Source organism: Ambystoma mexicanum, chromosome 3p (genome assembly GCF_040938575.1).
Source record: "Ambystoma mexicanum isolate Mex_15411 chromosome 3p, UKY_AmexF1_1, whole genome shotgun sequence".
Classification (NCBI taxonomy): domain Eukaryota; kingdom Metazoa; phylum Chordata; class Amphibia; order Caudata; family Ambystomatidae; genus Ambystoma; species Ambystoma mexicanum.
The window spans coordinates 562,431,758-562,447,424 of NC_090925.1; the positions used below are offsets into that span (position 1 = coordinate 562,431,758).

At 42.0% G+C, this 15,667-nt stretch overlaps 1 protein-coding gene across 3 annotated transcripts in view; it reads left to right on the forward strand.

Moving 5' to 3' along the window:
- The window catches only part of SULF2 (sulfatase 2), a 747,920-nt gene that overhangs the window by 248,358 nt on the left and 483,895 nt on the right, over positions 1–15,667 (forward strand). For all 3 annotated transcript variants that reach the window (XM_069651282.1, XM_069651284.1, XM_069651283.1), the window contains exon 3: positions 1,335–1,574. In XM_069651282.1, coding sequence (XP_069507383.1) covers positions 1,335–1,574 — 240 coding nt within the window. The remainder of the gene's footprint in view (positions 1–1,334; positions 1,575–15,667) is intronic.

The following is a 15,667-nucleotide window of genomic DNA, read 5'->3' on the forward strand; positions in this document are numbered from 1 at the left end:
TGCAAGAACAATGCAGAAACTTTAAAACATCTTTTGATATACTGCACTCAACTACAAGAGAAAAGGGAGCAGTTCTTTGCCAAATCTGTCAATGGTGTGGGCTACCAAAATGGCCGCTGTTTCTGCCTAAGAATTTTGGGTGGCTGCTCTACATCATTGGTGATTGCAGCAGTTTCTTTTTTAACATTTTTAAAATTGAACTGAGAATTTATCTTTTTATTGTTGTATCTAACTGGACTTTTTTATTGGATTTTATATGTGAACTAATTCACGTGTGATTGTCTTGTATGTATGTATAAGGTATTAATAAACCCGTACACAATAAATATATAATATGCTTATAATGAATACCTAGGGTTACATGTTTTTGTATACTATGGGCCTCATTACGAGTCTGGCGGTAACCGCGGCGGTAAAACCGCCTGGTTACCGGCGGACTCGTATTACCATTCCGCCTCCGTGACTCCCGGAATTACCAGGGCATTACAGCCCCGGTGTCCCGGGAGTCACGGAGGCAGAATGGTGTAAATCCCCATTCCCATTGAGTCCAAAAGGACTCAATGGGAATGGGGAAGTGGAAACACCGGCACCATCTTGTGATGGTGCCGGTGTTTCCACGTCCACCTGCAGGCGGGAGGTGTTCAACCCGCCAGGTCAGACCTGGCGGGAAGATCACCTCCCACGTGCAGGACTCGGGATCGGGGGGTCCGGAATTAACAGTGGCGGCGGGTTTACCGCCACTGTTAATTCCGGACCGCCCGACCCGTAATGAGGCCCTATGACTAATTATACAGGGGATAGAAAACGTGCAGAAAGCCCCACTGAAAATAAATAGTAATATTTGGTGTTCAGAAAGTCTGGATTTTTGCAAAGATCCTTTCAGATCAATCCGTCTGTTCTGCTCTGCTCTGGAGATGATTCATATTTTTAAGTGAAAACCAAAGTGTACCTGTCTGGCTTACATTTCGGTGTAATGAGTTAATGGCCCCTTTGCATGTTTGGATTTTTGAATCCTTCCGAAGTCTTGGGTTTGATGACAGCCAACATGTCCTAGCCAACATGTAGCCACAGGCTCAGGATAATTTAACGCAGCCAGCGATTACCTCTGAACTGAGTACGTCTTCTACCTGAATCAGCTCATTTACTGTGAGTCACGCAGTAATGAGGCCTATTCATGCACAGAATGTAATGATATGTTAAACAAATGTGGCTTAGCCGCTCCAAGTTTGAACCTCTCACCTGCCGCTGATGTTGCATCTCTCTTGCGTGTGCTTCATACCAAAACCTGAGCATTTGTAAATATCTTTACATATCTATATTTTGCTTATTTTTAGGTTCGATGCAAGTAATGAATAAGACCAGGAGGATCATGGAGCAAGGAGGGACCCACTTCATCAATGCGTTTGTGACAACGCCCATGTGTTGCCCATCACGATCCTCCATTCTGACGGGGAAATACGTCCACAACCACAACACGTACACCAATAACGAGAACTGCTCTTCGCCGTCGTGGCAGGCCCAGCACGAAATACGCACCTTTGCAGTACATCTTAATAGCACCGGGTATAGAACTGGTAAGAGAGCCAATTTCCTTGTACATATTCACCTCGAAGATATCAAAAATGGTAAAGATATTGGGAGGTATTTTCTAAACCCCTGTATTGGTCAAAGGGGCCGTAAAAGTGGGGGCAGTGATTCCTGACATTTGTACTGCCAATTTTACTGATCAGAGTGATTTTACATGATTTGCCAGACGGAGATGTGGAGCAGAGCAGACATTACATGTTCATCCCCTTTCCTGCTCCACCTGGCATAAATCGGCTAGGTTTTCCACTAACTGGGTTGCCCAACTCGAGGGTCGGAAATATCTCATATGTTCAGGATGCTACTCATTAATATTCATGAGAGACATTTGCATGCAATGATTCTAAATGTATGCACATTCTTTCTCATAAATATTAATGAGGGATAGCCTGAAGACCCATCAGGATTCCTGCCCTCGAGGCCTGAGGTTGGAAAACCGTGCAGGCATAAGATTTTCATGCTAGCGGTAAGCCAATGGATGGTAAAATCCAAGGATTCCATAGGAATCCAGTGTAAATTCCCACTGCATGAGTTAACTGTGGATGGCATTTACCGTCATTTGTATTCATAAGTGTGAAGGAAAGGTGTAAAAGCCATTTAGCCTACTTTTACACTTGTTTTGCACTTTCAAACACAAATGACGAAAATTGCACCGAGAGCACCTTTTTGCACGTAAGCACAAACATTCACGGTCCCCTCCAGTGATATGTATGATTGATACAAAATGTCCTCCACTGTCTTCTACTGCACTCACTGTTGGCTAGAAAGCATAAAGATGGAAAAATGGTCCTTGTTGGTTGACAAAAACTGCCATCATTAAACTAATTCTCTGCCAATATTACCGCAATACCAAGCAGCAGTCTCGGAATATGAGTGGCCTTGGATTACAGGAAAACATTCTTCAAAGAACTGTTAGCTTAACACATATTGGCCGTCATTATGACTTTGTCAGTAGCCATGCCGCTATTGGTGACATGGCTGCCGCCAAAATCGGGTCCGGGTTCCAAGAATGGGGAATTACTGGGCCATTCCGAGTTCGGAGGGCCCGCTAATTCCTCCCTTCAGGAACCCAGGCCCGGACCTTCCCCATTCCCATTTCAGCCCCCATAGGGCTGAATGGGAGAGGGAGCAAACAACGGGCCGATTGCAAGCGGCCCGTTGTTTGCTCCCTCTTCCCCTCACGGGACCCACTCTGTACGTCTGGTAAAACCAGACATGCAGAGCGGGTCCCGCAAAGGGACCTCGTAATTGGGCGGGACTGGGTTGACGGCGCTGGCACCTTTACCGGCACCATTAACCCCTTACCGCCTGACTTATAATGTTTGTGTTGTGTAGGTAAGAAGCTGGCCATTACAGGCAAGGTCAGCCCTGCAGCCAGTATCCTATCAATTTATTATCATCAGGACAGCCTCATTTCTATTGGTTATCAATCATGACTGAGTGGGTTAATGGAAGCAGTGCATGTACAACCTGTGGAAGACATTGTCCCTTGCATTTCCAGCAACTAAGCAAATACTACTGGCATAAATATTTAATGCTGGCAGTAAAACAATAAGGCCATCCATATCATGCAACATATTTGCTTTGCGGAAGGATGTGCAGGGCCCCTGCAGCACGAAAAACTCCTCAATCATTCATGTATTCCTAACATTTAACATTTAACACATGTATCACATTGCCACAGCTGCTTCTGGATTTTACCCTTTTTGCAGGCAATCTTAGGGCTGACCTTTTTGCGTCAGCAATTTTCAGCATTTATGAGTGCCATTTTGCTCACTAATAGTGATTGCGGGTGAACATGTAATGACTACATTTATCACCAATTTTACATATAAGTAGTGTTAGACAGAATTGTAGTACCCTTTCTAAATACCATTTACAGTAGGAGGTATGTATGGACCCCAAGGGTTACAATGAAAGTGCAAATGGGATTTTATCAAGCGTGGCAAAGTGATATATGTTTTGGAAACACTGGTGCATTGTACAACAGATATGGGTTCATTCATCTGCTATTCATTTTCAGGTCGGAGTGTCCTGCATAAATATAGATGCCCATCAAGGTATCAGCTAGAAGAAGCATTGTGGGTAGCATGTATGCATGAAACATGGATCTAATTGCTAAGCCACTGCAGCCAAAGCCTACCTTTCGGTAAACAAGTTGTAATACTTTCTATCAACCTCTGGGTAGCAGAAATGGGTCAGATGTTGGCCAATACCTCAGGAACAGCATTGGGCCATTTGAGAAGTTGGGTGATTATGTCCTTTTTGGCATTTCCCGGCACTTCACAACATCTGAGGGATACGGTAATGAGTTGTAACGGGGAGAGGGATTGTGCAATGCGAGTGGCTGGCCACTCTCAATTTGCAGTTACTGAAGATGGTTGATGACGACACCAATGCCTATAGGGTATCCAGCAGATGCATTTATGATTGGTGTGAACTCAGGCAGCGCAATGTTAATGTTGGTGATTTGGACCTAGTTTGCGATGGGATAGCCGCTCAGTGAAGAGTCAGGATGGGAAATAGTTTTCATTTTTGTCATGTAATCAATAACTGAATCCTGGGATTTTGATATAAAAAGAACAAACGCGCACTTGAATGGCTGTAGACTGACTGGACTCTATGTGTTAGATATTTTTTCTGGAGGAGATACACCTAATTGATACACCAAACTGGCATTTGGTTATTGTGGTAAAATAGTGGTATATTTTATTGTGGTAATGTATTGGTGTCTTCCCTATTTAGAGTGGTAATGCTCCCCTCAGAATATACCCTAATGCCTGTATTTCATCCCTGGGCTTTCCAAAATAAAAGTTACCAGACTTATTACACTATATTTGACAGTTTCAATGTTTCCCCTCAGCAACTTATCTACGATGCTGAGCTATATTTTAGCAGCCAAATCATAAAACATTTTTAAACTTACTTACTATGAACACCAAAATTGACTTCAGGTTTTACCATGTGTGGTAAAATTAATTACTACCTGCAGTAAACTGGAGCTCTTCCCAGTAGCCTCACAATCTCTGTGCCAGTGAGTGCATTTATGCACAAAAAAATTAGACGCAAACTGTTTAAGTTTTAGAAACTTTTTTATATACACTGTTATTTGGATCTATTCAGAAAACATTACATGCGGTATAAACTTGGGTACAAAAGAGAACATCTAACTTATTACATGGAACAGTTTGCATTCATTAATAGACACCCTTGGTTTTTATTTTACCACCGACCTTGTACTCCGACACACTTGGCAGCAGACGCAGTTTGAGAAAGAAAAGGGAAGAAATAAATAACAGCAAAACAAGCCCTTTTTCTGAATTTTCAAAGCTGTGTTTATTTCACATCAAGGAAGATTACACATGAAATAAACCTGCCGGCCCTGACTAACTATAAAAATGCATAACTCCTTGCATCCACCTCACTTATGACTGACTTGTATTCACCTTGGAAGTTGGAGAGATTCCTGCGCTGCTATCTCTGGAACATCCCTCCTTCCTGGAATTGCCACCAATAAGAGATATCCCAACCTCAGCACACCCAGACAGCCCACAAGAAGGACACGACTTGGATGTCAGGATCGCTGCTTACCCAGACTGCTGTCCTCAAACTCAGCCTGTGCATCTGCAAGGAAGTTTCTGAACCTCTGCACTGCCCATCTCCCCACACCCCCTGTCTCACTTACTTTTAAAGGCTACCCCTGTCACTCAAAAGGACCTGCCTCTCTTCCTGACGTGCCCACATCCTCTGAGCTGCTCAGTGATTTTCCAAATGCCTACTAAACTTTAAATATATCTTCCCACATTCTGCTTCCTGCGAAACAGTGGCCTTTTAGCATTTTCATACACATTTCATATCCGCACTCTGTGCCATGCTGAATGAAGTCACCCAGCCATTCTGCTTGCACACTTTAACTCCATTGCAGAAGAGCACTCATTTTCAGTTCATCTCATCTGAGCCCATTTTTCACTCATTTGTTAATGACAGGTCACAAGTTATTGGGAAGGGTTGGCAGTTAGCTCATATATATATATATATATATATATATATATATATATATATATAGTGCAAACCTGACAGATGACATCTTACCCTGAACTATAGCATATTTAACACACGTGCTCACTGCCAGAATATGTGCATTTCATTCACGATGAATGTTTCTATTTCTACACCAACCCACTACCACTACCTATCTATACAAGAACCCCTGCACTTCACTGCCCCCAACTATCCTACATATGACAACTTTTACATCAGGTAAATATCTAAATACAGTGTTGTCAATTCAGGTATCGGAAGAACAAGGAGCTCAACTGGTTTGCTCAAAAGCACGCTAGGCTTTAAACTTATTGGCCCCATCACATAATGCAGCCAACGCATTTTAATAAAGAAAGGACCCCTCTTAAACAAGGGAAAAACTCCACTGCAGGCTCATATGACACTACTAAACATTTCAGTTCGTTCAGCTTTATTTCGATATTGTAATATCATAGACACAATTAAACATGTCAAAATACATCAACTGTATTATTAAAATAAAATAAAGACGCATTACATACAGTGAATTCATTAATACAAAAATATATACAAATCCATGACTTGATTAATCTAAAATGCTATAGATAAGTATTCACACAGTAATAAAATATCCAGAACATATCAAACATATTGCAAGTCAGTCCTTGCTTGAAAGATTTACCCTTGGAATGAGTACATTCCAGAGTCTAATAAAACATGTTGAAAGACTAAAACCTTGTAAAGGAGCAGTAGGTGCTCTCCAGCGATTCATCCCAATTACCAGCAGAGAGTCACTAGGGCCCATCAAAAACTTCCTGCCGCAAAACGGAACAAACAGTCATAGAGCAAAGTTTACTGTCTTTCTTATCCAGCAAAGGACAAGATCACAGCAGGAAAACATAACTTTGCCAGAGCTCTCGCCTTCCGAACGTGTGTCACCCGGTTTTATCCGAGAGTGACATCGCAAAACCAAGTTATGTCCCCGAAACCTATTGTGCATGCAGATTTATAAGTTTAGGCGAACCATATACACATTCTACATGGGTAAATTCTACTATTGGATACCCATATCTGGTGGCTCCTCCTGATACCACCTCTACATATAATGAATACAAAGTTGCAGGGTCATGGAGAAACTATTTGCTCCTGCAACATATTATGTCTTCACATGAAAGGTGACTCTGGATTGGGCAGAGTGTGTGCTCCCAGCCCTGGGACCCGGGACGGTTACCAGGCTGGACTTACCGTCTCAAGACATTGGGAATTAATATGGAGGTTCTGTGTGTTCCCTAATGTTGCCATCTCTGATCACGTAAGCCTGGAAGAGTGGATTCAGTTGTTAATTCGTGAGCAACACTTGTATCTGTCCACCTCTGGTTCGATGGGAACAGCTTCTCTCTGTTTACCTTGATTGAATGGGCATTGTCTTGCTCTGCTAGGTTTCGTGTGTTGAGACCACGAAATAGAGCTCGCCTACTTGTAAAAATGAGGATTTTAGCCTGAATTTCTTGCAGGTGGATTATCATCTTAGTTCCCGGGATCTTCTCATCTTCACTTGTCATTGGCGGGGGGCATCGTGTCTGCCTGCCTCTGGCTTCAGCGATCTTGTCAGCCCATCCATGTATTTGAAGACTGTCTCCCCATCCTCATTCACCTCAGTGTGCCAATAGCTTCTATATTCATCATTATGGCTTTCCATATTAGTGGCAATCAAGCATGTGCAAGCTAGGTATACGTATACTTGGCGTCTTGCGGTTTCAGCTTTGGCGAAGGACGTATATATATATTCAGTAAAAGAACGGTGTTAAAGGGACTTTATGGTTCAAAGTAAAACCGGAAAACCCCAGAAATTCGCTAGTAATGGTAAACTAAGCAACCATAACACGCGCCACCACCGTGCATTGCTAAGACTAACACCCAGGACATCAAAGATGACATCACAAATGTCATTGATGACATCACTGATGACATCACATGTGCATTTACTTTTCATGAAAAGTCTATACAAGGGATTCTTATTATAATGTTGAAAAAAGTGTGAAGGATCATTGGAATAAATATCATGAGTTATTTAGTGCATTAAGCAATGCATTGATATAAATAGAATTCTATTATGAAGTTCTTTATAGTATAGTAAGCTACTCATGTATAAACATAAGCATTGTGTGCAGCATACATGATAGAGGTGCAATATTCATAATTTTCCCATGTTGAATAGTGAAATGATAAATGCTTTCTTATTAGAGTTTTGCGTACTGTGCAACATGTAATAAGTAGCTAATAAAACACACTTACTACATAATGTAATTAATAAATACAAAACACAAAGACAGAACAACACATACACATATGAGTATATAAAGGGAAAGTGAAATACACAAAAAAGCAGCAGGAAAACCAGAAAGTGTTCATAACCTAACTGATTATCTTTATGCACATAAATGATTGCTCTGCTTCAAACCTACTACTTCCCTATGTATAACTATCACATGATGTGACTTCACCCTAAAGAAAGTAATGTGAATACAAATATGAGCATATGCAGAGAAAGTACAGTAATAAAAAAACAGCAGAACAATAGGAAAGTGTTGATATCCTTACTGATTGTCTGCATACACCGAAAGCATTGCTGTCTTTTAAGTGTATTTTTTCCTTATGTATATGTTTCATATGCTGTGAGTGGACCCTAAGTGAATTATTGTAAGAACACATTTGAAGTATAAGTCTACAAATATAGTACTTTTTGAATTTTTTGTTCCTAACTATTACTGGCCAAGATAGATCACTAAAGGAAAAAAGAGTGAGTCAGACATGTGATGTCATCAGTGATGTAATCAATGACATTTGTGATGTCATCTTTGATGTCCTGGGTGTTAGTCTTAGCAATGCACGAAGGTGGCGCGAGTTATGGTTGCTTAGCTTACCATAACTAGTGAATTTCTGGGGGTTTTCGGTTTTACTTTGAACCATAAAGTCCCTTTAACAAAGTTTTATACTGAATTTCATAGGTTTTTAGTAGCGCAACTTAACCATAATGTCCCTTTCACAAAGTTTTTTTACTGAATATATATATATATATATATATATATATATATATATATATATATATATATATATATATATATGTATGTATGTCATGGGTGTTATTCTTAGCAGTGCATGGTGGTGGCGCGAGTTATGGTTGCTTAGCTTACCATAACTGGGGAATTTCAGCCATTTTTCGGTTTTACTTGAAACCATAACGTCCCTTTAACAAAGATTTTTTCAGTGAATTTGATAGGTTTTTAGTAGCGCAATTTAACCATAGCGTCTGCTTAACAACGTTTTTTCATGGACTTTTATAGGTTTTTATTACTGCAACTTAACCATAACGTCTACGAACATCTGACTTAATTGTGGACCTTTCCGGTCAGCGCCACATGACCATATGCTGGCGCGTGGCATGAAGATATTTCCGAGAACCCGCCCGCGCTTCGCAGACAGTTCGGAACTGCATTTTCTACTGATCTAGGAACTTTCAACTTCAAATTTCTCAGTAAAGTAAATAGACTCAATAAGATTTTCCAACATTTCCATTTGCATTTTGTGTTATGCTAATGGGAATATTGTGGCGTTCATCCACTGGTACGGTGGATACTGGCCCAGCAGCCCAAGTTATCAGCCCAAGCGTGAGGTCTCTGGACCATTATCCCCCCATACGGCGTCACGGTGTAGGAAGGAAAATCCTTTTCCAAGATGGCCACCATGAAAAGGGAAGGCGGGGGTTCCATACAGGACCCCTCTTCACTTTCCATGGCAGCCTGCAGAAGGCAAAAAGAGAACCCTATGACCAAATTACCACAAGCATATTTTTCTTCCCTTTCAGATCTATCCTAATTTCGAATAACTTTACCACAAAGCCAGTCGCAGGTGGACATGGCCACTTTAATCCTATGTTTTGTCCCTTGTGGTCATGGCCATTAGCCGGATTGTTCGGCTCATGACCTTAATCCATGACCCGGACAATCTGGCCACTGCCCATGGCAACAGGATACCCCTCAGTCACTAAAGGTATACCGCTATTTTTTGTAGCTACATTATGACACCTGTCAAATAATAAAACACTGGCACATTTGCAAAACCATGCTTGTAGGTCCTTGCAATGCTCCTTACACAAGTTTGCTGGAAATCCACCCATGTTTAATTTTTTCAAAAGTGTCAAATGTATGCACATACAATCGTCATATAACCTAGCCCCCACTTGACAAAATCCATTCAGACTTAACGAAAACATCTATATCTAGATATATAATCTTTTTGCAAACCTTTGTGTAGATTTGTCAAATGGCACCACATTTATAAGCCTTTACAATATTTTGGCACCCGTCCACTAATTTTTCTACTTCTTGACAGAATCCCGCCAAACTTCGCAAAAACATGTATCTCTAGATCTATTATCAGTTTGCCAAATGAAGTGTAGATTCATCAAATGGTACCTCATTTATAAGCCTTTACATTATTTTGGGACCCTTCCCTCTAATTTTGCCCTCTCTTCTCAAAATCCCACCAAACTTCGCAAAAACATTCATATCTAAATGTATTATCGGTTTCCCAAATTAAGTGTAGATTCGTCAAATGGCACCTCATTTATAAGCCTTTACATTATTTTGGGACCCCCCTATAATTTTGCCCCCTCATGACAGAATCCCAACAAACTTTGCATACTCACTCAGAATCAGGTCAGAAATATACATGCGAAGTTTCATGAAGTTCCATTAAGTGGTACCAAGGTTATAAGCCATCCAAGAACTGTATTTTACCAACCCTGTAATGCTGAGGTGCGCAAACTTTTCAGGACTGTTCGCGAACATCCAAACTGTTCATGGACTTTTGTGGCAAAAAACACGAATTTTTTTGCTTCTTCCATCCCATCCTCATCACCCCTCACCTCCCCAGAGATTATTTGATAAGTTTGACAAGTGCAATGTTGTGTTTTTTAATATGTTTTTACCGCGTTGTCCTTGGACACCGGCCGCTGTCCGTGAATCCAAGATGGCGGGCGTTTCCAAAAATCTGATGCACTTCACGCTCTTCACCATCCAATCAGCGAACACGTCACATGTCCGCGGACATGACGCAAGCCGATTAACCAATCGGTGTCCTGTCCGCGGAGCGAACAGGTAAGTGTGTCCTACTTTTTGGTCATTTTAAAAAAAACTAATGGACGGATTTTCACCAAATTTACAAAAGCAGGCTTTTGGGACCAAGCCGCTGCTCCTGCCGCAAATTTGGTGAAAATCCGTCCAGCGGTTTGGGCTGTAGGCGTGAGCATAGTTTTTTTCCCCATTCAGTCTATGGGGAAAAAAACATTTTGGGACCCCTATAACTTTGCCCCCCCTCGACCAAACCTCATTCAGGATGGGCCATATATTTTTGCAAAGTTTGGTGTGGATTTGTCCAGGGGGAGCGAAGTTATAAGCCGCCCAAAAAGTGCTCTTCCTATGGGTTTAGCAACTTAACCCTAACTACACGGCCACTACCGTGGCTGTGTAAGATAGCAATATGTATGTGTGTCAGTAAACTGCCTGCATAAGTCATAAGCATGTGTTTCATGTCTATATGCAATAAACAAATGCATGTTTGTATAGCTTTGTGAGTGGATGCCTATGTACTTCATGTCTAAGTGCACCTACGCCATGATGTCAGTGATGAGGTCATTGTTTTCTCGATTTGTGGTCAATTGTTTGATTGATGACATCTCCCTCTCCTCCATATCATCGATTGGATATGGTTTGAATGGCTGTCTCAGAGAGTAATGTTTCTCATATCTGCGATACATCGACGATGGCGATGAAGGGCCTAAAAGTGATGTGCATCTGTAATTTCTCTGTCTTCGGGCTGAGAGTTGTTTGGGGTTCATGAGGGCCATACTTTGACCTCTGTCTTCAGCGTCAATAACTACAATTTTCTTAAACGATTAAAAAGAGCTACTGTACATATAGCCAACCCTTTTCACAGTGCAATACTAGCTACTTAATTAATTGAATGTTTTACATAAGATTCCGAGCTGTACATAGTTTGCTGTCTTAAACGCCAAGCCTGCAATAGATATTTTTCTGTTGACTACACTGTCCATCCCTTCAATTAGAACACAAAACCAATACTTCTGCCGTGTTTTTAACAGATTTTGCCTTAAACAATGGCTTGATTAATCTTTTTCTCAAGGATAAATATGTTTGGCAGATAAGTAAGACGTGAACAGTAGAAGAATCCCAATCTGGAGTTTTGCATGCAGTGCTCGTTCGACTTTAGAATTAACATAATCTAAATACATTTCATATCCCAGCTCCAATTTGTTGGCCCAATATCTAGACAGTAAGATCGACTTTGCTGTCTCTAGCAGGGTTGCCTGGTCTAACTTAAGAGCATAGGCCCTCCTTACTAAAACTTTGGACCCAGAAGAAAGACAGGACAAGTAGAGCCAAAGATTACTTAGCCCAAGGGACTGTAGTTCACATTTGGCATGCACAAACCAAGGGAGTGCCTTCCCTCCATCTTGGGATAATAAGTCCAATACGTCCTCCATAAAATTACCAGCTCCTCTGTGGTCCATAGTCCTACCCAATAATAGAAACGTCATGGCCAACAGAACCACTCTATGCACTGCGTTCCAGTTTCCAGGTGCAAAGGTAAGTTAGGCGAGCTATGTGGGAGAGCAACAATATTTTTGAGATATTTATTCGGTTGTATACGAATTGTTCGTTTTACAACTGTTCGAATTACAATTGACCTTTTCACAATTGACCGAATTGTGAAGGCCAATTCTAACATATTTGTGGGGGAAACCCCCCAAAACCCCCACCCAACACCAAACCCCCCAAAACACCTATATATATATATATATACGGTCAATTGTGAAAAGGTCAATTGTGACCCTTTAAATTCGGTCAATTGTTCATTCGAACAATTGTAAATGAACTATTTGGGTAATACCATTTATTCTCCAAGATCACCAGCTTGCGGCAGCTAGTATTACCCCAAATCTCTGCCCCAAAGTTAGCTGCCTGCCTAGCCTGTGCCTTATAGGCTTTGAAAGAAACATGCACTGCCCCTCCCCATGTTCTTTAGTGAACCTTACCAATGCTCCACTGTGCCTAGCTAGAACAAATCCCACCTTAGCTATTTCAGCATCCCAACGAAAATTTGCCATCAATTTCAGCCCTAGATAATCAGAATATTCCACCTGCTCAATAGACCCTTCAATCAGCTGCAGACCAATTGCCCCTTTTTTTTCTCCAGCCATAGAATATCTTAGATTTTGTTTTTGCCACATTGACTGATAGTCCGTTGGCATTGCAAAAACTCTTTGAATACACTCAGTCCTGCCTGTATTCTGACCGGGCTAAGCGAAAGGAGAACCGCATTGTCTGCAAACATTAACACTGGGATCTTTCCATTTGCTAGTGAAGGGGCATCGACCTGGTGTGACAACAATTTTTCGATTACCCCGTTAATAAAAAGGCAAAATAATTTGGGGGCCAAAACACGACCCAGGTGGACTCCCATTTCTACAATAAAGGGCTTGCTGGTACTACCATCCATACTCCACCTCACTGTGGCTGTACTTCCCAAATAAAGGCACTGTATCACATTCATAAGTGAGGATGGTAATCCTAATTCTTCTAGTATGTTCCAGGGTCGCATCCTTGGGAAAACATCAAAGGCTGTAAGCAGATCAATAAAAACAGCTTGTATTCATTTTTCAATGGGTAGCATCTTTTTCACAGATCAAACGGAAGCAGAAATTTTGATTGACAGTACCAATACTACTGCAAAAAACAGCCTGAAGATAGTTAATAGTCCCCTTTTCCAAAATCCAAGCCTCCGGGTGCTCCACGACTGCTGAAGCATAAATCTGTCCTTCTACATCCAATAAAGAAATCGGACAATATATCCCGAAAGAATCCTTTCCTGCTTTTTAAAAATTGGGACAATTTCAGTACTGGTCAAAGAATACGCCACCTACAATGGCTAAAAACTGTATTAAATAAATAGCTTGTTAGGTAAGGAATCCGGATTTCAAGTTCTGCAGCATACAAATCTACTGGGACCTTATAGGGACCCAGAGCCTTACCTAACATTTGCTTTGGAGTGCCCGTCCGACGTCTTCGTGTGAGAGGAACAATGGAGAAGGGTTTTGGATTGGGGTACAACAATTAACATTACTAGACTCATTGATAGGGTGCTTGGGGTCTCTCATTTCACAATATAGTTTGGAAAAATTCTCTACCCAAAAGACCTAACTTATGCAACGCTGGAGGTTGGTACGATCTACAGGGTGTCCGGTACTCATAAGGGTCCAGAATTCCCAGTATTTACCATTGTCGATTGTAGTGAGCGTTCAGGAGCACATTTTTCCTGCCCCTTCAGCCTATTTTTTACTTTATCAGTACACAATACCTATTACTAGCTGCACGTATGACCAACATCCCATCAGCCATAGCCACTTTAACTTGAGATATGAGCAGCTTCTTGGCCGTACTCCAGTTATTGTCAAACTAGGGCACCCTGACTACTTTATGGGGTTTTGAAAATGATTCACTCAGAGTTCGAATAATACTTTGGTGGAGGGATATTATCTCCTCCTGCATCTCCAGGTTTCCATGAAGGAATCTCTCGAGCGATGGCAAATTACTGTGAGCAATATTTGCTCAGGATTAAGCTGGGCCCATTTAGCTGAACACCTGGTATGACTCTACACAACATGCACTGATTGCAGCACTCCTCCCTTGTCGAGCACTTTTTGTAGTCGATCCTATTGCTAGACCACAAAGTTTCTGTCCCACTTGGGGAATTTTCTGCAGGGTGGAAAGGGAGTCTCAAGTTCCCTTGGTCTCTTGATCTTAGTGTACAAACGAGTTACCCCAGCACACACACAGAACAGTGGCTGCGCTGTGGCCGAGGCTCATGCTTGTGTGGTGTCGATATCACCACTAGCCTTTGCCAGGAGGAGCCACAATGTGGCGGGAATTATGTTTCTGGCACCATCCATAATCAGGTGGGAGCTCAATCTCCCTGCAAAGTCCAGGTATGGTGCGGCCCCCATTCACACAAGTGGGGCCACAATGGATCTGTGTCAGTGGGGGGGACTACCTCCTGAGACACCCCCCCAGCATAAACGGAAGAGGTGCGCACTGGTCAACTGCTACGTGCCTCTTTATAAAATGGGGCCCCCGTATAAGGCAAACAATGTAAGAAAGCACACTGTAGAAAAAGTAAAATAATTGCCATGATACCAGGAGACCTAGGGATAAAATGAAGGGCTGTAAGGAGAAGATATGTTACAGGTCAACTATCAGTAAATGCATTCATGGCTGTCATGTGTGACTATATTGGGATTTTGGCCAAACCCACAAACATCTGATCTCCTGATTATCCAAAGGCCATTGTAAAAATGTTCGTTTTTGTTCCTCTGCAGCTGCCACATTCTTTAAGCCCCAGCCTCCCTTTGACCGTCCAGATGTTTTGCCCTACAAAGCCTATCAGCCCTGCCTAGCACAGTTCGTGGCGAGGGATTGTGGAAGTTGTTGGCCATAACTTCTGGAGGGTGACAGTCTAGCTACCCCGTAGGTAGGTAAGCCGTTTGCATCGCAGATGGGCATCACTGTAGTCAGTTTTCAGGGCTTTCACCACCCAAATATTTATCAGAAGAAAGCCTTTCCCTTTGCCTTTGGTGTGTGGGTTGTGTGTTTACGTGGAGTGTTGCATGTGTGTGCTCGCCACACGTTTTTACTGTCGAGCTTGTTAACTTTCTCTCAATTTCCGTAAGAGTTTCCATATCCTCTGCTAACCCTGCAACGCTGCAACTTGAAGCGGAACACCCTGACATTCATTCAAATTGAGGCTTCTGCGTGTGGACCGTGGGTGTCAAAGCTGTCTGCTTAGTCATTTCGTCTAACTTCCTTTCCACCCACCGAAATACATGACATTTAAATGGCAACTGGTTTTACTGAATCCACTTGCAATTTCCGGTCATGTGTGCTCAGGGGAAGTTCCGCAGGTTCTTTGCAACGCCCCACCCGTA